General features: G+C 41.5%; 2 protein-coding genes across 2 annotated transcripts; both read left to right on the top strand.

Moving 5' to 3' along the window:
* The first annotated feature begins 980 nt into the window (after positions 1-980).
* wfs1b (Wolfram syndrome 1b (wolframin)) lies at positions 981-9179 on the top strand. Its single transcript, XM_017475093.3, has 8 exons — positions 981-1247; positions 3611-3844; positions 4280-4356; positions 4538-4682; positions 4982-5155; positions 5251-5328; positions 5429-5592; positions 5752-9179. The coding sequence occupies exons 2-8, from the start codon at positions 3613-3615 to the stop codon at positions 7585-7587; spliced, it is 2706 nt and encodes a 901-aa protein (XP_017330582.1). The 5' UTR covers positions 981-1247; positions 3611-3612; the 3' UTR covers positions 7588-9179.
* Positions 9180-19189: 10010 nt separating this feature from the next.
* On the top strand, positions 19190-23344 carry spon2b (spondin 2b, extracellular matrix protein). Its single transcript, XM_017473392.3, has 6 exons — positions 19190-19491; positions 19898-20136; positions 20327-20550; positions 20930-21121; positions 21223-21406; positions 22308-23344. Exons 2-6 carry the CDS (start codon positions 19908-19910, stop codon positions 22493-22495), a joined length of 1017 nt encoding a protein of 338 aa, XP_017328881.1. The 5' UTR covers positions 19190-19491; positions 19898-19907; the 3' UTR covers positions 22496-23344.
* The last annotated feature ends 73 nt before the right edge of the window (positions 23345-23417 follow it).

Here is a 23417-nt window from a genome sequence, read left to right as displayed (position 1 = left end):
GAAGACGTGCTCTTCAGCAAACGGAGGAAATTTAACCAGCGGTCTGATCAGCAGTAACGTCACCATGCTTGTGATATCATTTAGTGCAATTGATTCTGAGTGAGATTTCACACTTGCGCTGTCACTTTCACTACGACGCAGGTTGAAGGAAATGCCTGAGGGTGCACTGTATAGTAATGGCACTACGTCTACATAATGGGAATTGTGGGAACAATAGCATATTGGAATGATCACACTGCGGAGCTGCTTGGGGACATGCATATTGTCCTCTACACACACCTTACCTAACTTACACAGATAAAGCTTTAACCTCAGGCTCTGGCAATAAGCCGAGTGGTTTGACCTGCCCTTTAGCAGGCCTCGTTGCTGCCCTCTCCTGTGTTTTACTAAAATTGCACCCACACAGTGTAGTTTTGCTCAAGCCAAGGTTATATGAAGCCCAGAGTTTCTGATACCTTCATGTTCACCCTCATAATCCACTCATGGAGTCGATGATCTGCTGGACAGCTGACCAAGTAGTAAAATATCCATTTCACTACATTATCGTCTGCGGGACGTGTTGGACAAACAAGTCCGATCCATGTTCACAATATTAGGTGGTTTAAATAACCACAATAAGTGGTTTTAATGTTATGACTGATCGTGTATGGGACTTTATAATTATATTGACATTGATATCTTTTTAAAACTCTGAAGAAAAGACTTGTCTGGTATTGTGTGAAGCTGTGTGAGGTCGAATATCTAAACAACAACAATTTTTATTATTATTATTATTATTATTATTATTACTATTAGTAGTAGTAGTAGTAGTAGTAGTAGTAGTAGTAGTAGTATTTGCGTGTACATTCAAGGTTAATGTTAAGTGATATAAAATACACTTTATAAGTGTCTGCCACCTGACGCCTTTATTCTGGACTTTTATTTTGCCTTCCGGTTCGCACATACAGGAAGCTTTGTCTGAAACGTCGTTTTATTGTCGTCCAATCAAACAGTCGCATGCACAGGTGGGCGGGTTTATTTCGAGACGGACAGCTGTGTACAGATTCACCTTCATCTGGAATCGTTCTTTTGCTTTAAAAACAACAAAACCACAGAGGAGCGAACGATGACTCTGTAGAGCTCAGGAGCAGTGATCGAGCTGGAAGAGCTGGGAGAAGAGCTGGGAGAAGAGCTGGGAGAAGAGCTGGGAGAAGAGCTGGGAGAAGAGCTGCGAGAAGAGCTGGGAGAAGAGCTGGGAGAAGAGCTGGGTGAGTGGTGTAGTCTGGTGTAGTCTGGTGCATGTGTTTACAGATACACAGCTTTGGTTTTGTTTTGTTTTGTTTTGTTTTGGAAAGTGTTTCACATCTGCATTATTGTTCACATTTTTCTATTTGATTTGACTTTAAATAACAAAATTGTCAAATGGCCACCTGAAGGAAATGACAGTGATTGATCCATTGGATTACAGTTTGTGTGTGTGTGTGTGTGTGTGTGTGTGTGTGCGCGCGCGCGCGTGCGCGCGCATATGTGTGTGTGTGTGTGTGTGTGTGTGTGTGTGTGTGTGTGTGTACGTATGTGTGTATGTATGTGTGTATATATGTGTGTGTCTGTGTGTGTGTATGTGTACATGTGTATAGGTGTGTGTGTGTATATGTATGTGTGTATATATATATATGTATGTGTATATGTATATATGTATGTATATATATGTATATGTATATATGTATGTATGTATGTGTGTGTGTGTGTGTGTGTGTGTGTGTGTATGTGTGTAGGTATGTGTGCATGTGTATAGGTGTGTGTGTGTGTGTGTGTGTGTGTGTGTGTGTGTGTGTGTGTGTGTGTGTGTATATATGTGTGTAGGTATGTGTGCATGTGTATAGGTGTGTAGGTATGTGTGCATGTGAATAGGTGTGTGTGTGTATGTATGTGTATAGGTGTGTATGTGTATAGGTGTGTGTGTATGTATGTGTGTGTGTGTGTGTGTGTGTGTGTGTGTGTGTGTGTACAGGTCACCCTTTCCAGCCTGTCATTAGAGCTATGGTTAGGAAATGCATGAAGTGGTAAGGGGGTTTTGGGAGCCGCTGCTATTTGAAGCTATCGTGAGCTGTGATCCCAGTGCCAGGGGCTTTACACAGATAAAGCTGTCCTCCTCTATCTGTGCAGCTCTCCATCGGTCTGTTCATCATCCTGGGAGAGTCCCTCGTTTCATCAGCTTCACATGATGCCACCCCCGGGGTCAAAATCCTCCCGGACTGCTTTCATTTTCCAGATAATAATCCTTTTCATTATCACATTACTGCCCGTGATTATAGTTAGTGAATGGCAATGTTTTCAATAGAGATTAAATTCAGTGTCCCAGTCGATAGTCCAGTGTTGCCAACTGTTTTCAGGGGAAAGTAGCTCATCCATGCTCAAATAGCCGGTAGAAGTTGCCGAATGACTTCATGCGCTCATTTGCATATTAATTTGCATATCAAAACGATATGTCGGAGGATATGTCGTGAAGACACTTGGCGTAGACGGGTTTCATCAGAATAGAAAATAATAGATTTCTCAGAAGGTGTTGTTCCGTGTGTATTTGTACCACTTGAATTCTCGAACCTGACTGGTCGGAAGGTGTGAACTAACAACACACTCTGAAAGTAGTTCCGGCTGTAACTTGAACCGTAGGTCAACATTAACGCGCTCTTTCTAATACGTTATATACACCGATCAGCCATAACATTAAAACCACCTGCCTAATATTGTGTAGGTCCCCTTTGTGCTTCCAAAACATCTCTCACCCGTTGAGGCGTGGACTCCACAAGACCTCAGAAGTTGTGCTGTGGTATCTGGAACCAAGACGACGTGGGGCCACTACGGATCGGACTTGTTTGTCTGGCACGTCCCATGGATGCTCGATCGGATTGACATCTGGGGATTTTTGAGGCCGCGTCAACACCCCGAACCATCCCTGAACAATTTTTCCCATTTCGGCTTGCCTTCCCGTCCGCGAGACCCCGTCCAAACAACTTCCAATATTACAAATTTCTCCTTATTTGATGAATTTCACCGTCGATTCTAATTACTCGATAACCAGTTTGTCTTTATTTTAGAATCAAAAGAACAACAGCCCTGTTTGATAAACACAGCCACGTCTAAAATCACGTTCTATTGTAATACATTCACAATATGTCAAAATGGTAGGCAACAGTGGTTATATGAGCTGTATTACTGCTGTATTACTTACCCCGGGGTTCTCCAGTTCCAGCCCTGGGTTGCCAGAATCCCACATTTTAGTCATTTCCCTGCTTAAAGACATCTGATTCAAGCGACTAGGCGTTTTAAACCAGTGGTGCTCAAAGTGGACCCCCAGCGGACTTCAATAAATGAACTGACCCCAGGGGTCTGTGAAGCGTAGCCAGGGGGTCTGTGATTATTATAGTTTTTTAATATATTCACTTATTTATTATTTAGTCACAGCGGCAGAAATCACAACGCACTATTATCAAACTTATTATATCTATTATTGACTTCTTATTTCCATTGAATTGAACGTCTAAACCTCGATAACGCTGAAAAAAAAAATCCAAATAAAAAAAAAATCAAATGGGTATTTAAAAATTTTTTTTCCTTCTTCTTTTATTAGAGATGGACTCGTTTCCTCCCGGATCTCCGCCTTCTTCTCCTTCTGATTCCATCTCTCTGGCATCTCTTGTGTCTGGACACACCCCTCGCACAGTTTCCTCCTTTTCAACACCAGGCCCCTTCTCTCAGGTGTCTCCGTCCGCTCATCCAGCCTCGCAGACGGGTCGCTCCCAGCTGAACGCGGCCAGCGACGTGTCTGAAAGCCGGCCCACCACTGGACCGTCGTCTCCTGCAGGTAGCGCTGCACTCGCGGCACACGTGCTTTCAGTTTTGCCGTTTCAAAATGGCATCTCGGTGGAAAAGCCTTTAAACGCCTGACGACGAACAGATACCGAATTCAACTTGCCTCCATTCTAAAGTGAGCTTTTACGTGATTGGCCGAACGATCACTGCACGCGTGGTCACGAGCGCGAGCATATGCAAAAAGCACATTTAAATCAGGACACAAAGCTTGACCTCACTCTCTCTCTCTCTCTCTCTCACACACACACACACAGACACACTCCTTTGTTCCTGTGTAATAAACAGGACGGAAGTGTATACTATCCACTTGAAAATGATGACATTTCTGATGTGTTTGACAACAGGCAAGGAGCTTAACAGCTTTTTAAAAGACGACCCATGCAGATGGTGTGATAATGTTAAATGTATATGTGCTCTGTTCTCCTAGGAGACCTTCCAGAGGAGCTGGACATAGAGGAACTTAAGCAGAGGGCTAAGAATGGAGATTTCAAAGCACAAACTGAGGTCAGAATAACACACACACACACGGGCACATGCACGTTTACACGTGTAAAATAAAGACATAAAATACAGACACAAACCGAGAGCGAGTTGCATGTTACGACCTGATTTATTCTTAAATAGTCATCAGAAAGGCAATGGCGAATTGAGGCTGCGCTCAAGAAGCTGATCTTCTTTTCGGCAGGTTGGCAGGTTTTACTTGCGACTCTCTGAGCACGAGGACGAAGAAGTGAACGGCGTCACGGCCGTAACATGGCTTTTACAAGCAGCAAAAAATGGCAGGAGGGACGCCGTGAAACTTCTCCAGTTTTGTTTGCGTGAAAGAAAAGGTACAATCGTATACCACGTGTATGTATCTGGTGGCCAAGGGACAGCCCTTTACATGTAAGGTTTCAAAAAACTACAGGGTTATTGGAACGCAATCGCACCATCCCGTTCATGACCGGCGTGCCCGGCATGTGTTTTTATCCGCATGATTTGATTTTAGGTTGATTGGATAACCGCATAAATGTGTACAGGTGTTCCTATTAAAGTGGCCAGTGAGTGTGTAATCCAGTCCCGCAACTATACAGCCTGTTTGTATAGTTGCTTAGGAGTATGCACTGAAAGAATTGGATCTGTTTTAAAGGCATCACAGCCGAAAATAGAGAGGAGGTGTGTGCCTTGGCGTCCGAGTCACGTTTCGAACGCACCGTGAGGAAAGCGGCTCTGTGTATGTACTGGAAACTCAATCCGGACAGAAAAAGAAAGGTGTCGACTTCGGAACTGCTGGAAAACATTAGCCACTACAACACCGAAACGGGTAAATATCGTACGTGGCGTCGACGTTCTAGATGTGGAAGATGTCCTTGCTAATAATTCTACACTTAGGGTGATAATATCCTTCTGCTCCTCTAGATGGCGCCCCAAACAGCGCACTCTCAAGTCCTGCTCAGAAACAGAGGAAGGTCTTAGAACGCCTAGTCTCCATCAATGGTGTGACTGCAAACTGTGTGGTTTTAGAGAGCCTGGATATAAACAAATAAAGGTTCACAACACGATCCTTTTGTATTGATTTGTGTTTTTATTTTTGTAGGGACTCAGTATGTCGGCGTTGAGGATTTTGTTGAAAATGCCAAGCGTTATGCGCAAGGTATTTCACCATCGCCGGCTCTTCATGCAGCGGTCATTGATGACGATGATGACGATGACGATGATGAACCTGTGAAGAACCCAGATGAGTTACCTTTGCATCAGAAGGTATTAAAATACAATGGAAAATGGATGACCATGAGTACTTGCACAAGTGTAACTGAAATTGAAAAAGCCTTTTTAGATACAGGATGAAGTATCAGTAAGGTCGACCGTACTGTGATCCATGCTAATTCATGGTTCTTCTGTTTCTCTGTGATACTCTAGATACTGAAGTTTCCGCTCCATGCTGTGATCGAGGTAAAGGAGGTGTTGATTGACTGGGCTTCCCGCGCCGGAATGCAGTGGATCAGCGCCCTTATCCCAACTCACCATGTCAACACTCTTATTTTCTTCTTCATCATCTCCAACCTTACTCTGGACTTCTTCCTTCTCGTCATTCCCCTCGTCGTTTTCTACCTGTCCTTCCTCTCGATGGTCATCTGCACATTGAGGGTTTTCCAGAACAGCAAAGCGTGGGAGAACTTCAAGACCCTGACTGCCATGCTGGCTCAATTCGAGCCAGGCTTGGACCTTCAGCAAGCTGAGTCCAACTTTACCTGGACTCATCTGGAGCCTCACCTGTACTTCCTGGTCTCTGCACTTTTCCTCATACTGTCATTCCCTGTGGCAGATAAGTCCTGGCTGCCTTGTTCCGAACTGGCCACAGTGGCCGTCTTCTTCACGATAAGCAGCTACCTGAGCCTTCGTCCAGCTGCACAGCAACATGCTAGGTTAGCCCTCCTTGCACAGTTTGCCTCTGCAATCTGCTCTTTCACTAATGAGCTGCTTGGGGGTAGGGTGGGCCAACTTGTAGGGGGGTCATGGTTTAGCGTGCCAATCTGTGATTGGTTGGTGTTGCATGTGGGTGTGCCTTGCATTCTGTATCTTTACCTCCTATACTCGTGTGTCCGCATGGGCACGGCGCGAGGCTGGCAAGGGTCTTACAGCATGCTTCTGCCCTACCTGCTCTGTTTCACCTGGTGCGAGCTGTCCGTCACGCTTCTGCATGCATCCACTGCGCTCGGACTCATGCGCACGGCTGTGGGCTACTTTCTCTTCTTCTTTGCCCTGCCTGTACTTTCGCTAGCACTGGCCGCTGCGCTGTTGGTGCAGCTAGTACAGTGGTTCCTCGCTCTGGATCTGGCCAAGATGGCGGTGACGGTGTGTGTTTGTGTGGTGCCCGTTTTGCTGAGGTGGTGGACTCGTTTCAGCGTCTCGCCTCTCGCCGTGTTTCGATCTCTGAGGCGCAGTAGCATGGTTAAACTGATCTTGGTTTGGATCTCCGCTTTGCTGCTCTTCAGCTGGTTCTACGTGTACCGTTCCGAGGGCATGAAGGTTTATAACTCCACTCTTACCTGGCAGCAGTACAGTGAGATGTGTGGCCCTCGTGCCTGGAAGGAACGCAACATGGCACACACCCAGATCCTCTGTAGTCATCTGGAGGGCCACCGCGTCACCTGGGAAGGCCGTTTCAAATACGTCCGCGTGACGGAAATTGAAAACGGGGCGCAAGCAGTCATCAACCTCTTGCCTGGCATCATAGCGGACTGGGTCCGATGCCTTTACGGAGAGGAGTACCCAGCCTGTGACGGCGCCCAACCAGAGCCAGCTCCGCCTCTTTGCAAGCTCAAAGCATTTGCAAATCACAAGTGTCATGTGAAACGTTTCGACCGCTACAAATTTGAAGTGACTATGGGTATGCCTCTTCAGGATAAGAAGGGCAAATGGATGCAAGAAACCGATGACGCAACCAAAGACATTGTGCTGCGGGCGAGTAATGAATTCCGTGGGGTGCTGTTGGCACTCGGTGCAGGCAGTGTTGTGGAATTCAGTACTGTTCTGGAGGGCAGGCTGGGCAGCAAGTGGCCAGTGTTTGAGCTGAAGGCCCTTCACTGTAGGACTTGTACCTCACCTTTGGTACCTACAGTTCGGCAAGTCAAGATAGAGCAGGACTGGAGGGTCAGTGCCCGTAATGCCTTCGCATTCGCATTTAACTTCCTTTTCCATCCCCTGCTCACTGCCGAAGTAGAAGATGCGGTGCCTCCGGAATCTGCAGAGTGATTATCAAATTGATAACCAAGCATCGCGTAACAGGGGTTACTCAGCACCCGTCACTTTTTCTTCAACATTTGCAACAATATTAGTTTAAAGAATTGGAAGAGATATTTATGGATGACCCGTAGTCGGGTTTTTTGCACAGAGTGCTGATTTTATTTAATATATAAACTATATATCTATAGTTTCTCTGTCGGGGCTCAATGTGAAATCATTAAGAGACTCTTAGGAAACTTAGGATGGTGGCCAAGTGGGGATGAACTTTGGGTGGCCCTTTGGGGTGTGAGTAATGCAGTTCCAAGTGAAAACGATTAGGTGGTTCTTGTAAAGAAAAACAGTTCAACTGCCAAGGCTGTTGATCAACGATGTCCAATCTTCTCAACCAAGAGCTGTTACGGCTGCAAGTTTTTGTCTTCAGGTGCCAGTTCTTGGTTTTTGCTTGGTTGGATCAAAAACCTGCACGCACACCTGTGGACACAATTGGACCTGTTGTAGATTGATGGCGGGAGAAGAATGAACATTCTTTAGATTATTCAGTCAGGAGCTCAGAATAAGGGAATGTATAATATTTATGGCCATATTCCTATTTTTCTGACTTTTTGCCGGACTAAACACTCATTTTATTGGAAACGTATTATTGACAAAGTAGTTTAGTCCAGGATTAACGGAACTCTTGTACAGACATCATATATGAATGAATGAGTGGGAGAGAGAAATAGGAAAGTTTTAAACCTTTCCTACAGAACCCACAATTCCAGTGATGACTATAAAGTAGATCTTAAGGCATTATTTCAGCAGTAGGAAATGGCATATACTGTAGCACTGGAGCGAAAATCTGGATATTTATATATAAAATCTCATCGTTTTATCAGTGGGAGTTTCTTCCCACCTCCGAAAAACATGCATGTAGGTGGATTGGAACTCTAAATTGCCCCTAATCGCCCTATTTAAGATAGTGAAATAGCACTAGTACACTATAATTTTGTTAATACTGTATATCAGCACCAAAATAACTCGACGGTAGAGGCGTTTGGACATGTGATTGTAGGAACTGCTTTCCACCAAATATCACTCTTCAGACCTTCACAACTTCATCTAATTTCAAAAACAAAAAGCAACTGTAAGATTTGTATTAATCCTATGTTTTCTTATTGGACTATATAATATTCATTTTTTTTTTTGAAGGGTTTGGAGTGTTTTAAATATTAATGTGGGCATTAGTTATGTTGAAATGTGTACATCAAGAACGTGTATATTTTTGATAAACACTAAATAGATACTTCCAGTAGAGGAATTCTTCTTCTGAATGTTGATGATTATTTCTTATTCTTTGTGCATCAGATCAGCACAGGGCATTCTATTGCTCGGTTATTGGTGGAATTCGTTTTAGATGAGTAGAATTATGGTACTGTACAGATAGTGTACAGCTGTATATTGGAATTGCCTCACACAGGATTCGCTACCGATGTAGAGACACCACCACTATTATACACACTCACAAAAGCTCACTTTAAATGTTCCTGAGCCGGTCTCTACTCCAATATATGGTTATTCACTACTGTAGTGTTGCACTATGATCAATAAAAGCTGTTCTTTAATCAGCTGTTCCCAGTTGAATCTTTTCTTTTTTTTTATCCCTCCAGCAAAAACACAGACTTGTTGTCGATCATGCCAATATTTTCTCATATTCTTCATCACCAACACTTTAAAACAGATCTCTCCGTCTGGGTATTAATAAAGCATTAGCTTATGTTAAAGGCCGTCTTTCTGTCTGTTCTTGTACCTGAAAGAGCCATGAAATGAACTTTTTCCTCTTCCAAGGTTGTGCAATAGTGCATGACATGACGTAAGCCCAATAGTTGTGAGTATGGCCAAAGACGCCATTTGGAATTCCAAGAAGAGGAACATGTTTACTAGTTTCTACTGGTCTCTGATAACACGCCCATGTTACTAAAGGGTTTCTAATGTTGGTACGTGCTGGAGAAAGCATCCTCAATTTAATGGGTGCACTGGTGACTTTATTTATTTATTTGTTTGTTTGTTTGTTTGTTTATTTATTTATTTTAGGTAGGGTGCACGGTGGCTTAGTGGTTAGCACGTTCGCCTCACACCTCCAGGGTTGGGGGTTGGATTCCCACCGTGGCCCTGTGTGTGTGGAGTTTGCATGTTCTCCTTATGCTGCGGGGGTTTCCTCCCCCAGTCCAAACACATGCATGGTAGGCTGATTGGCGTGTCTAAAGTGTCCATAGTGTATGAATGGGTGTGTGAGTGTGTATGTGATTGTGCCCTGCGATGGACTGGCACCCTGTCCAGGGTGTACCCCGCCTTGTCTCCCTGGGATAGGCTCCAGGTTTCCCCGTGACCCCGCGGTCTAGAAGATGGATGGATTTATTTTAGGTATTTATTTCAAGATGTGACATGCTGACCTCGATTATCTACAGAAGTGCGCCAGTGAATATCTCATCCACTTGGGTCGTTTAGTTATTTTGGCTGGAACTTGCACTACACAAAGACAAATCGCCATAAAACAATCATAATAAAGCACAGACCAAAGATAACAAATGCTATCCTGGGGTTGTTTACATCCATGTTCCTCAAAGTGTGATAAAATTGTTCGCATATTGTTTCTAACATCTGTTTATGAAGTTTTGAACTGTTTTTTTTTTTTATCAAGCCAGGTGGCTCCAAACACATCAGCACTGGTTATCCGTTCATTCAAAGCATGAAAGATGAAAAACATCTGGGTAATGTCATGACACCATCCATTCCTGGGCAAATCCTGGAGACGACACCCAGTTGTTTTTATAATTCAAACACAATGTCACGTTTATAAAGATTATGAAACAGGCATGGGTCTGTACTGCAAACGACCTGTTTGGGTACGAGCCTGAGGAGTAAGGACTAACATGGCACACCTGATCCCTATTGTCCCATAAGAAGCCTTCGAGGTGACAGGGTCACAAATGAATATACACTGAGGTCAGAAGTTATTATTTCAACACAAATTAACTAAAAAGGTTCCCACAAACGACTTGACTCAAGATACCGTGATTATTTTATACAATAACTAGGCATCTACAACAGTCTTCTGAGATCATTCCTTGTCACACTACGAGATGATTCCCATAAGTCTTGCCTGATGTCTATAACAGATTGTGCAGTAATGTGTTCTCCATGTCATGTGTTCTCAAGCTGTAATTTGATATAATACGGAATGCGATAATGTTAAATAGAGCAAAAATAAGTTGTCGTCAATTCAAGAAATATTAGTTCAATTATTTTAGAACAAAAATGTTGTATGTCCTCACTAACAGGATATTTTAAAATATTGTGATGTTGCAGACTCCAAAATACAAATACATCACACCTGCCTTACTTAGTTACTCCATTATTAATATCCAGACCAGTTAAGTTCACCAATTTATCTGTTTAACTGTTTAACTTTATATTCACTGTGGTTGTACCATGTTGAAGTACCATACCTCAATTCCACATGGACGTTCTCGCTGTTGTTGCTGGGACTACGGTTGCCTTAGCGATGGCCTTAGGACTGCAATTACATGATATTTTTAACTCAGGTCTCCTTTAGTGAACAGTGGACTAGTTCAACAAAACAGACTTCATGTACAAACCATAATGAACTCTCTTTTACACTTTTTCACACTAACCCGTAAAACAAACTCTCAAAGTAAAACAAACTCTCAATTTTAAATCCCCCATTTAAAAAAAGATGACATCACACAAGAATGTGTGATGACCCTAACCCTAACCCTAACCCAGATGATGATGATGGGTTCCCTTCTGAGTCCGGTTCCTCTCAAGGTTTCTTCCTCGTATCATCTCAGGGAGTTTTCCCTCACCACCGTCACCACCGGCTCGCTCAATAGGGATAAATTCACACACTTAAAATCTCCATCCTGTGTTTATATGTTTCTGTAATGCTGCTTTGAGACACAACGTCCGTCGTTAAAAGCGCTACGCAAATCAAATTGAATTGAATTGAACTGAATTGTTGGGAAGGAAACTGGGAACATTTTTTTTTTTCTTATGTAAGCAGGTGAAAGTTTGTTAATGAACCGTCCAAGTACAGAAATCAGGTAGGGTGGCTGTGACTTTGAGATGAAATGTTACTGTACTTCTACAAATAAATGATTGTTAGGTAACAAGACAGACACTTTTCAATAATTATTGCTTCTTTTTTTGGGGTCATTTCTGGTTAAAATACAGAAAGCCAACTACAAAGTGATTTCTGCTGTGTTAACGGTTGAATTGGACAGCCACAGACATGCTTCGAGCCCAGATTTCCCAGACTTCCTTTCCCCGAGTGACTGGAGGAGTGTCAATGACTAGCAATCGGATGTTACCTCCACTGAACGCCAACTGACACAAGATCAGTTTCTTGGCTTTGCTTTGAAAAATAACATTCAGGATACATTTGAGGAGCTCGTCTCAATCCAATTTTACGCCGTTTTATTTGACTTGGAATTAATATGTGAAAAAATGTACTATAATCTTTTGTCAATTGGACTCAGAAGTATAGCCCGGTAAAAATTCGTCCAAAAAGGAGCTACCCTAGTTACCTGATTTGTGATAGAAAAAGCACATGCCTGATCCAGATCTTCCACACTCCGCCATTTAGACTTACAGAAGCAAAAAGGTTTAGAATTGTACATTGCGTATAGCTGAATGGGAATTGCCTGAGTGATTTTCTATGATAATGCAACGGCATGTAGACATATTAATAAATCGAATTCACGTTGAGACACATCGAGGTGGGATTTCAAGAAACGTGGTTTGAGATTAAAATATAAATATGAGGAACGTTTTAGAATCTCAGCTGTTATTTCCTGGTATTTATATGTAGATGTGTTAAATGACACACAACATAGCACATTTTGTATCAGACCACCCAGTGTGTTGCCAAGCAAAAATACTGCAGCATGTGCCTGAGAGGTGTTTCTTGTTACCCAGGTGTGTCCTGTTAGATTGATTGTTTAAACAATAAATAACTCTGAACATCTACTCTTGGTTTTAGCCTTCAGTTTCAAATTGATTAAATTGGTTAGAATTGGGAGAAGCTTCAATGGAGCCAAATACAGAGGCCCTGCTCCAGAAAGAGAGAAAAAAACCTGCTACAGATGTTTCATCTTTCAGCAGGACAAAGTCCCAACACAGGAGTGGCTTCAGTGCATGTCTCTGAATGCATTAGAGTGGCCAAGTGAAAAAGCCCAGAATTAAACCCAGTAGAACATCTGTAAGGAGACCTGAAGATAGCGGTTCACAGATGCTCCCCGTCCAAGCTGATTGAGTTTGAGAGTATCTGCCTGGAGGAATGTGAGAACTTGCCCAAATCCAGGTGTACAGAGCTTGTAGAAACGTACCCTTTAGGATTTGAATCATAATTGCTGCCACGGTGCTTCTCTAAAGCACTAAATAAAGGGTTTGATTTCATATCTAAAGGAGAGATTTATTTTTGGTTTTTTTAATAAATTTCCAAACATTTCCTAAAGCTTGTTTTCGCTTCGCCATTATGGGCTATTGTGTGTAGACCGATGGCAAGACAAGAGTCAGTTTAATCCACTTCAAATTTAATCTGTAAAACAATAGTGTACAAGGGGTCTGAATTCTTTTCAAACCTTCTCCATACACGACCCTTCTGCATTGTTATTTGTCTCATGACTTAATTTATGTTTGCGTCTGTTATGTATCATTTGAATCGATCCCTATTACCCATGGCAGTTTGATTACGTTACATCTGCGCGACTCGCTCGTGTTCCATGTTTAAAAGCTTAAATACACTGTATATGAAATGACCGATGCGTTCCGCTAATATAGCTCCATCATTGTGTCATAGCAGAGGATTTTAGGACATCCCTGGCTCTCAGCAACAGCAATAATTCACTCCTCAAAGTATCCATCCCTTAGTGACATAGCTTAGGTCACATAAAGACATCACATTCCTAGTGCTATGCAATCACAATGAACTCATACTTCTGGCAGCAAAAGACGGCGTGCTAGACCGTAAACACGACATTACAAATTGATTTCCATAAACTTTCTTTTACCCTATCTTCAGTGCCAAAATACCTAAGAGGTGGCGATAGAGAACATTGTTAGAGAACAGTCCTAAACAAACAACCTCATGAAGACCAAGGAGATAGCAAAACATGTCCAGGACAAAGTTCTGGGAAAGTATCAATCAATCAGTTGATTATATATAAAAAAAAATAAAAAATATCCCATGTAGCACCATTGAATCCATTACAAATAAAAATAAAAATTTTAAATTTACCTAGACGAGGCTGTCCAATAAAAGCCATTGATCAGGTGAACACCGCATTGGTCAGAGAAGCAACCAAGAGGCCAAGGATAGTTAAGCTTGAGAGATCTGCAACTCCAAGAGGAGACAACCGTAGCCTGGACATTCCAAATTGCTGAGCTTTATGAAAGAGTGATCAGATATGAATACCCATTTGGAGACTCAGTAAATGTGGTAAAAGGTTTCTATAAAAAGCACTACCCTACAGTGAAGCATGGTGGTGGTAGAATCATGTCGTTGGGATGCTTTTCAGCAGCAGGGACTGGGAATCTTGGTAGGGTTGAGGGCATGATAGATGGAGCCACAAGTCTTTTGCAGGTCAATCAGGTCAATCCTAGAAGAAAACCTGCTCTGCTCTGCTCTGCTCTGCATAAGACTTGTGCCTGGGGTAGAGGTATACTGACAAAGCTACACTGGAGTGATTTAAAACCAAGGACCTAAAGGCCCAGTTAAAACCTAGACCTCAATCTGATTGAGAATCTGTATCGGTACTTGAAAACTGCTGTTCACAAATGGTCCTCATCAAACCAAGCTTGAGCAATTTTGCCATGAGGAAAGGAGGCTCCAGATGTGCAAAGCTGATATAGACATATCCCAGAAGACTTTTAGCTGTAATTGCAGACAGGTGGTTCTAGAAAGTATTGACCCAGCAAGGTGGGTGCAACCAAAAAATGTCTGCTTTTTTGTCGTTTAATTAACGATTGTTTCATAATAAATAATTGCACCTTAAAATATTTAAACTCTAGATTAAAACTCTAAAACATTTCGATTCTAGGTTACAGGTTGTTCAGTTTCGAGAGGGGAATACTGCACTTAACGTATGTTGATTTTTTATTTTTTTTCCCTGAGAGCATGGAGGGACAGAAATACAAACTGATGTCATGAGAAATTCAAATGTTGGGTGGACTGTGTATAATTTCATACAGATTTTGTGGTATGAACCGTTAGGTTTGTTTTGATCTCTTCGTATGACTTGAGTTAAAATAGTAGGAGACCTTTCATAGAACGATGAATTATAAATTCCCATGGAGGGCTGGATGAACCTGTGGCATGGCAACGTCATAGGGAAAAAGTCTCAAAGTCTCAAACGCATCCGATGCAAGGACTTCCACTTTCCTGATGGGTCTCGGTTTCTGTCTGGTTTCTCCTTTAAACTAGAAAGCAACATTTTGGAAACAGATGGAGGGGCTAATAAAAGCATGCTGGACATGAGAAAAAGAGAAGAATTGTCGCATCAGTAACATATTTATGTATGTCTTTTTGCTTTCTTTCTGTTTTTTTTTTTTAGTTAGCTAGTAGGAACTAAAGGGCCAGTAAAAATTTATGCGAGCACCAGATCTGTCTGTGGGCTGCTTATTTAATAGCCCTCGATCTCCACATCATGCTAATGGATATCACATTTGGTAAATCATTCAGATTGGAGATAATTTACAAAACCACAGATTCCCCTTTTTTCTGTAAAATAAAAGAATATGATTAGTGCACGGCCATAAAGTATTCTAAAATCCCCCCCCCCTTCAAACAATTTGGCGTGCTATTAGGTTCATGTAACGTTCCCAAGTCCAACATAACTGGGCCAAATCAGGAAGATATTTTTTAGAATCCACTGAGCTACATTAATCTAATGATTTAGTGAACCACAGTCATGGGATAGGTCCAATCATACATAGACCGGCACTGGACCGACATCGTGAACATAACCAGCCAAATATGACACATCCTTCCAAAAGTTACATAACAGTCTGCCTTCTAAGCTTCGAGACCATAAGAAAATCATGCAACTGAAAAAAGGTTTACATTTAACGAATTAAGCAGAAGCTAGGGAGTCCGTGATGTTCGTTTTGATACACTCTATCATTCATAAAACTCAAACCGATCAAATAGACGTGCATTTTGTTTGCATTGTCAGATAATAGCAAATGTCAACGGGACAGCTCTTGTACAGTCGTGTTTTAGTCAAGCCAAGACGTCTGGACTCTTCCATTAATTAAACTATACTCTAATCAGTTAAGTAAGAACTTGAACTTTTTGTTTGTTTCTTGTACGTAATAACTGTTCACAGCTGCTATAACCTAAGTGATATCAGGAACTGGCATGTTTTCTGGACTTTCCACAACGTGAAATGTAAAGATTAATGGTTAAATAAGATGACGAGCTGTTCTTTAACGAATACAAAATTGTAATCATTGACAAATTCGATGTGGTATTAGAGGAATAAATCACTTTGGGACACGGTGTTGGAAAATAATCCAATAAATAATCCACCCTGTCTTTACTTTCCTACTGTATATATGCCCCAAGTGTTTTAATCCTTCCATATTATATTATAATCATCGAATAACTGAATCTAATCTAATCATTGATCTGGAAAGTGTGATTCTTCAGTGATGTATGAATTAATATCCGTCAGAGCAGGATAAAAAAAAAAAAAAAAGATATGATAATTGACCCACGCTTTTAAATTTCTGAAGATCACTGTGAAACAACTTCATTCCATCAAACGTGTGTAAGAAGAAGAAAGCGGTGATTCATATTACACTGAGCAAATGAATCTCACTTTAGGAAAGAGTAAATCTTGTTCTTTATACGTCCGGCCTGTGGGTAGACAGAGTCATGCTGGGTGATGTGAATGGGAATATCATTAGTCTCACTTTTTTGAGGATCAACACAAACCTCCCATGTTTAGTGGGGGGAAAAAATCCGTCTCAAAGCCACCCGGCAAGGCCCTGGTGAGGCGAGAGGAAAACGCGTGGTGAGAGATGATTTATTGAACTATTACTTATGTAAATAAATGATAAAGTAGCTTGCCATTAATATGCTGAGATATGCAAGAGCTTTTATGTATGATTTACGGCTAAACTGACATGTTATTGATACGGTATATATATCTTTATTATATCGTATTTATGTAACACTAACTCCATCAAATAATTTTTTTTTTTTACTGCACAGATGTTTAGACTGTTAGGACTTGCTTTCTACAACTAATTTTCTTTCTGCTGCTAAAGCAGAGTTTTAGCCAACAATAGCAGAAGGTTAAACACAGCACATCTGTAACAGCTGTATAGTTACTTCCTATGGTATATTATCTCTCTCTGGTTTTGTGAGCATTTTCAAGACTATCCATTTGTGCTTTAACATAGGTTTATCAGCCCCCCCCCAAAAAAAAAAATAGAGAAGTGTCACATGCATTGTCTTCTCTTTATATAAAAGCATCTACCAGACAAGTACACTGTTAAATGTAAACACGAAACTATTCAATATGTCTGGGAAGCAAAAGCTAGTGCCTTAACATTGGTGCATCCATTGAGGCTATGAGGAAGATGTACAAGGAAGGTCCTCTAGGAAGGACCAAGAGAACAAGAAAGTGATCTAGCACCTGGGGAGAACTAGAACACTGGAAAAACGACTGCAACCCGCATCTTAGATTTGCTGTTTATTCGTACGCAAGACTTTGGAAACACATGATACAAATAAAGTAATATACAGTAATTAGACTGGTGGGGATTACAACGGAAAAAGACACATGTGAAGCTAACTCCACACAGGTGACAATAATCAGGAAAAGGTGTCTGGGCCAGCGCTGGCACATTGAGTCTTTTAGCTATTAACCCTATTGGCCACATCATTTGCATTGAATATTTAATAACAACGTGACGCAAATATGTACGGTATCACCGTGTTCAATTTAATTACGCATTTGTACCTAGCTACAACGAGAGCCCGAGTGACCTCAAAAGAGCCGATCCAAGTGTTTTAGATGACTTACAGAAATAAGAGATTCTGAGTTCTAGGTATTGAATCAGTGGGTTCAGAAAAACTCCTGGAACCGGTGGCGTTCTTGCCGAAAGCGACAACGGTACTTTAAGACTATCTGTTCCGATACTTTTGCTCAGCTGAAGAATTGTCCGGGCTGAAAGATGCCATGTTTTTATGTTGCTCAACACGTCTAGATGTAAATATCAAGAAACGAAAGCTGAATTTCTGCTCTGCTGTTTCATATTCATCTTTAAATCTCAAACCTAAATGTCTGCAGTGTATAGCGAAAACAATAGGCCTTTCAGAGGGGACAGTATATATTATCCAAAATATATCCAGAAAGGAGCCTGCGAAATAAAAGAGATCTGATCAGAGATAATGACTTACTTTGGGAAGAAAAAAAAACCCCCATAAGATTAACACCACCACACAATTCAGGCGTTTACAGTCATTAAAGTGACGCAGGACGTGTTTTTGAGGTATTTACTGCTTCCTCTCATTTACAGCCAGGTAGAACTTCCATCTTCTATGTATTCCAACTTCACGCTCTTTCCTGTGGGTGGTATATACAGTACCCTCCAGAAATATTGGCGCCCTTGATAACAATTTATCGCACAAAGTAAACATTACCCACACAAACATTTGAAATTTTCACTGGACTCAATTTTCATCAACTGAGGAACGTTTTTTTTTTTTTTTTTTTATGACAAAGAACTTATTTAAACAAGAAGAACCCAACGCTAATAGGGTCGATGGGGATAAATCTGTACGCCATGTGTCAGTCATGCAGCAGAACACATAACATCATGCAGATGGAGGGTTTCATGTTCATTAAAACATCAGAATGGCGGGGGGGGGATGGGGGGTTGAACTCTGTGAACTGACTGTGATTGTACCAGTACAATCCCTAATAACTAATGTCTTATTCTCCTTATACATCTCATACATTTTCACTTATCATCATGAAGGCAGCCAGGGATTCTGAAGGGCACCATATGTGTGTGCGCATATTTTTTTTTCGCCACATTCTGGAGTAGTCCCACACTGACCACATGGAGTGACATTTCACACAGCTTGAATGAATAATCCGTGATGACTGATACCAACTGACCTCCGAATGACACAGGCATGGCACCACATGTCCACCACATTTATTCACCAATGCCATGAAGCAAAACTGACTCAAAGCAAATTGCATATTAACGGCTCTTAAATCCAACTCCTTCATCATTTAAAAAAAAAAGAGAGAGAGAAGGATTTGAAGTATAGAACGCACACGCACAAGCATTTCACTGGAAATGAAGTTTTAGGAAACTAGGGATAGTGGTTAAAAGGTTGCCAAAACGTGAGCATGTGGAAGCAATTGTGGGTGGCACGCGGGATCGGTTAGCTTAAGGGATAGCTGTGGTGCCTACGCTGCAGAGGCAGAAAACCAAGTCTATTTCCACACTCCACCCTTCTCACTCTCCGTCTCACTTCAACAAAAGACAACACAGCTGTACACTGTGATTTCCCTCAAGCATTTTCCCAAGAGGAGGAGGAGAAGAAAAAAGAAAAAGAAAAAAAAAAAAGAGTCTCCTGACTCCAACTATGACATATTTAACCTCCGTTGCGTGCTCGTGAACAAATCCTAGACGGAACTGTAAGATGGAGGATGGAGCGCTCGTTTTAGGGAGGGGTCAGGAGGTTATTGATACGGTTAAACCGAGGGGACTGTGGAAAGGCATAAATAGCTGCACGCAGTGATAGAGTCTCGCAGTCTCTCTCAGACAGCCCAGGCATAGGTGACCTCCACTTCTTCTGCAGAAAGCTCATCAGTCTCTGCAAAGCCAGTAAGTAGTCTTCATGCTCTGTTTATTCAGGATGTCGCATTAGTGGTGCACTAACCGCAGATCTTGCTAAGGAGACTCTAGCACCACACCATACTTTTAAGAATGCATGAGAAAAAACAATCTATATAGATATTATCGACCAAGTAAAATATCAATGATGAATGTTGTTAGCGGAAACGGTGTCTGGTAAGTATTTGCATAATTTTAATAAACCGTCACACATGTGGTACGAGTTCATACGTCAGGAAATCTGTTTGGAAAACCACACGCTGTCCTCGGGAGTAAATACGCATTAAAAATCCAAACTATTACCGGTGTTCCTAGTTTCATAATTCCTATGCTTGCCATATATGTGACAGGCGCTCACGACACGCCTATGCCTCAATAAATCTCAATATTCTGTCAGAGAACCAGCAATGGAAAAGAAGAAAACCATCTGTATGAGATGCTGTCTGTGGTGCTTCGCCTTAATGGTAACCCTGCTTAGTGGAATCGCCACCATGCCTGTGAGTGTAGTGGACTCGCATTGCACTGCACCTTCAACAGCCAAATACAGACTAACATTTACAGGCAAGTGGAGCCAGACTTCCTTCCCCAAGCAGTACCCCGTTTACAGGCCTCCGGCTCAGTGGTCTCCGCTGATTGGTGAGTGGAACACTCTTGAATGTCAAGGCATTGTAGAGCTTACCACAGCTATAACGAGAAAATTATCGATGCTGTCGGCTATAAAAAAGTGTCAGACTTTGTGCTCAATTGTTTTAACGTCTTTTCGGGTACGGAATACCGGATATTTATAATAGTGCTTCGTGGACTCTGTTTTTATTTGTATTTTTAGGAGTAACTCACAGCTCAGACTATCACATCTGGCAAAAAAACGAATACGCAAGTAACGGGGTGAGAGAGTTCTCTGAAAAAGGAGAGGCTTGGACTCTGATTAAGGAGGTGGAGGCAGCTGGGGAGCGCATCCAGAGTGTATACGGCATCTTTTCCACGCCAGCTGTTCTTGGAGGGACCGGCCAGACAAGCACGGAGTTTGAGGTGTACGCAAGGCACAGCTTTGTAAGTTCGACGAAATAATAAGACATAAAGAACAGACTTGGCTCGTACGCTTCAGTATTTAATACGTTTGCACTTTCCATGCGGCTGCACATACTGTATATACGCACACACATATTCGCTCAAGTCCGGTCATTTGACTAATTCCGATTCATAATCTCGGTTTATAATCTATAAATTCAGTCAAAGCTCATTTTAACGTGTTTCACGTGAAAATACGAATTTCCACAAATGAGAGCAATTTCATGTCAAAAGGTACATGTGCTAACCCCATCCCTCATCCCAGTCTCAAGCCTCTGCATTTTATAACCTGCAAGTCTACAGTGATGAGTTCACATGAGCTTAAACCCAACAAGGTACTATCACCGTTCTTGTTTTACAGTTGTCTTTTATCATGCGGATTGTCCCGAGCCCGGACTGGTTTGTCGGGATAGACAGTCTTAATCTGTGTGATGGAGACCACTGGAAAGAAAACATTAGCCTGACTCTGTTTCCTCATGATGCTGGCACAGACAGCGGCTTCACTTTTTCCTCACCCAAATTTGAAACCATTCCCCAGGACAAAGTCACACAGGTAACCACGAGCAGACAGACAATCTTTCTCTAAATACTCTAAATCAGTATCAGAGGTCACGCGCCACTTTGTTGTTCTTTTTCTTTTCTTGTCTTACTCAGATAACCTCATCGTTTCCGAGTCACCCCGCCAACTCCTTCTTCTATCCACGACTGAAACATCTTCCCCCAATAGCCAAGGTCACAATCACCAAGATCAAGAGCAAACAGATCTTTAGTTTGCCGATCGAGCCTACGCAATCCAACCAAATTCCCACTGGCAATGAAATAGACGAGTCTCTCATAAGTAAGTCATAAAATATTATACCACGATACTTTTATTAATTTTTTTCCAACAACTGCATCAATACGCAACGTGACTTAATCCAACTAAACTGCAGAAAACGAGACGAGAACCGGCATTCTTTCCAAAAAAAAAAAAAAAAAGGCCATCAAAATGTCAAAGTGGTGTATATTTGTACTCGATATCAAATACATTTACGGCCAAAAAATGAGCCTTTATTGTATCTCAAACCGTCTTATACTGTACATGCAAGTCATGTTCTTTGGAGAGAACTTACGGTAATCCAGTAAAGGCTTGTGTAAGCAAAAATTTTAAAAAAAAAACAACAACAAAAGTTTATCCATCCCCATGGTGACCAAAACAACAAACCCAAACAAGATCATGGGGGTCGGTCCATTTAGAGGTTTTTCTGCAACTCACAAAGACTTGGTCATGGAAACAATATCTAATGTCAAGTCCAGTCATGCTTTTATCTTCATGTGCCAACTCTCTGTTTCCACCACTTCTTCAACCACTTCAATATGTCATAGCGATCAATGTTTTACAAGGCTGGAACCTCTGGAAAGGTCTTGTAGAAAAAGGAGATTTCTGGTTGGTTTCATTATGAAGGCTCTATACCAGATTTTGATTTCAAGAAACATTTGAAGGTGGCAAAAAGTTCATATCTAATTAGAGGGATGCAGAAAAGTATCCAATAACGGCTAGGTATCCAAGTCTGATTCACAATACGAACGGTAAACTGCCGGCCCCCCCTGTGCAATACACTTGTGGTGATCCTACACAATGACAGAGTTATTAATAGTGTTATTAATACAGTCTAAACCAAAAAAGTAACTTCTAAAGCGACTGAAACCAAATCAAACTTTCATGATTATAATATGTATTTATCTGTGTTTGTCCTCAGATACGCCTCTTGACTGTGAGGTGTCTGCGTGGTCACCTTGGGGTCTATGCAAAGGTCAGTGTGGCGAGGAGAAAAAGAAAGGCGTGAGATATCGCACCCGTTACATTCATATAAAGCCTGCTAACAACGGCTCTTCATGCCCACCTCTCGAGGAGGAGAAAACCTGCGTACCTGACAACTGTGAGTGAGAGCCTGGCGCACAACCTCCATCAGTTCATTTCCTCCTTTTCCTTATACAGTGCCGGTTCGAACGACAGATTCTCAGTGACAGAAATAACGCTTTGTAAGACTATAGTGTAGTTATATATGAATCGTTTCTTATGAAGAACATTATACACTGACGAAAATAACCCACGTAATATATTTAGGACACGGGGATGGTGGGAAGCCAAAAAGATCATAATCATAATCATAATAAAGTACCTCGGATTAGAGGTGGGCGATACGGAAATGATATCAAGCGGATTTGATGTAAAAAAAAAAAATGCAAAACTTGAATTAGAAAATTTATATTCCCTCATTTTCAGTGTTAAATTATTTTCTGTAGAAATAAAATTCAAACTGTTTTTCAGGGTCTTTATTGTATTCGTATGTTTTTTTTTTGTTTGTTTGTTTTTTGTTTTTTTTAGGAAACATGTATTGTCATACATGTTTTGTATCATAGAGTATTTGAGTATTGTGACATGATATTCTTTTTCGCCCACCTCCACATCAGCCCGATAAAGCCAAAGTGAGTGTTTCATGATATTAAAGTGTGACTTCACTGTGTCATATCAACACACAAGAACAGCCCTTTATGAACTATTTACTATAATGTTAACTTTACTACAATTTTAGGTGTTTAAAAATTTTATTATTATTTTTTTTAAACCAACTGGTGCCCCCTGGTGGAACGGCAAAGATACTACCCTTCCATATCAAGTCAAGTACTTAGCACTTGTTTATAATGCCTTCTGTGTGCTGAATGTCTGTACATTCAATGCAACAAATTGTACATATCAACTGTAAATATGAACAAATAAACGGTTTCCTGTCAACATGTCTGTCACTGCTTCAGCTACAATATTAGGCCTGCTTGTTTCCTTTTCGAGGATTAAACTTCATGAAATG

This window comes from Ictalurus punctatus, chromosome 8 (genome assembly GCF_001660625.3).
Source record: "Ictalurus punctatus breed USDA103 chromosome 8, Coco_2.0, whole genome shotgun sequence".
NCBI classification, from domain to species: domain Eukaryota; kingdom Metazoa; phylum Chordata; class Actinopteri; order Siluriformes; family Ictaluridae; genus Ictalurus; species Ictalurus punctatus.
Note: the sequence above shows the minus strand (reverse complement) of the source record. Positions and strands in the feature narration are given on the sequence as shown.

Coding starts and splice junctions, on each gene's coding strand:
- wfs1b (XM_017475093.3), top strand. CDS start 3,613: ATGGACTCGTTTCCTCCCGGATCTCCGCCTTCTTCTCCTTCTGATTCC. Junction 5,329..5,428: donor ACGCCTAGTCTCCATCAATG/GTGTGACTGCAA, acceptor TTATTTTTGTAG/GGACTCAGTATGTCGGCGTT. Junction 5,593..5,751: donor AGTTACCTTTGCATCAGAAG/GTATTAAAATAC, acceptor GTGATACTCTAG/ATACTGAAGTTTCCGCTCCA.
- spon2b (XM_017473392.3), top strand. CDS start 19,908: ATGGAAAAGAAGAAAACCATCTGTATGAGATGCTGTCTGTGGTGCTTC. Junction 20,551..20,929: donor TGTACGCAAGGCACAGCTTT/GTAAGTTCGACG, acceptor CTTGTTTTACAG/TTGTCTTTTATCATGCGGAT. Junction 21,122..21,222: donor CCCAGGACAAAGTCACACAG/GTAACCACGAGC, acceptor TGTCTTACTCAG/ATAACCTCATCGTTTCCGAG.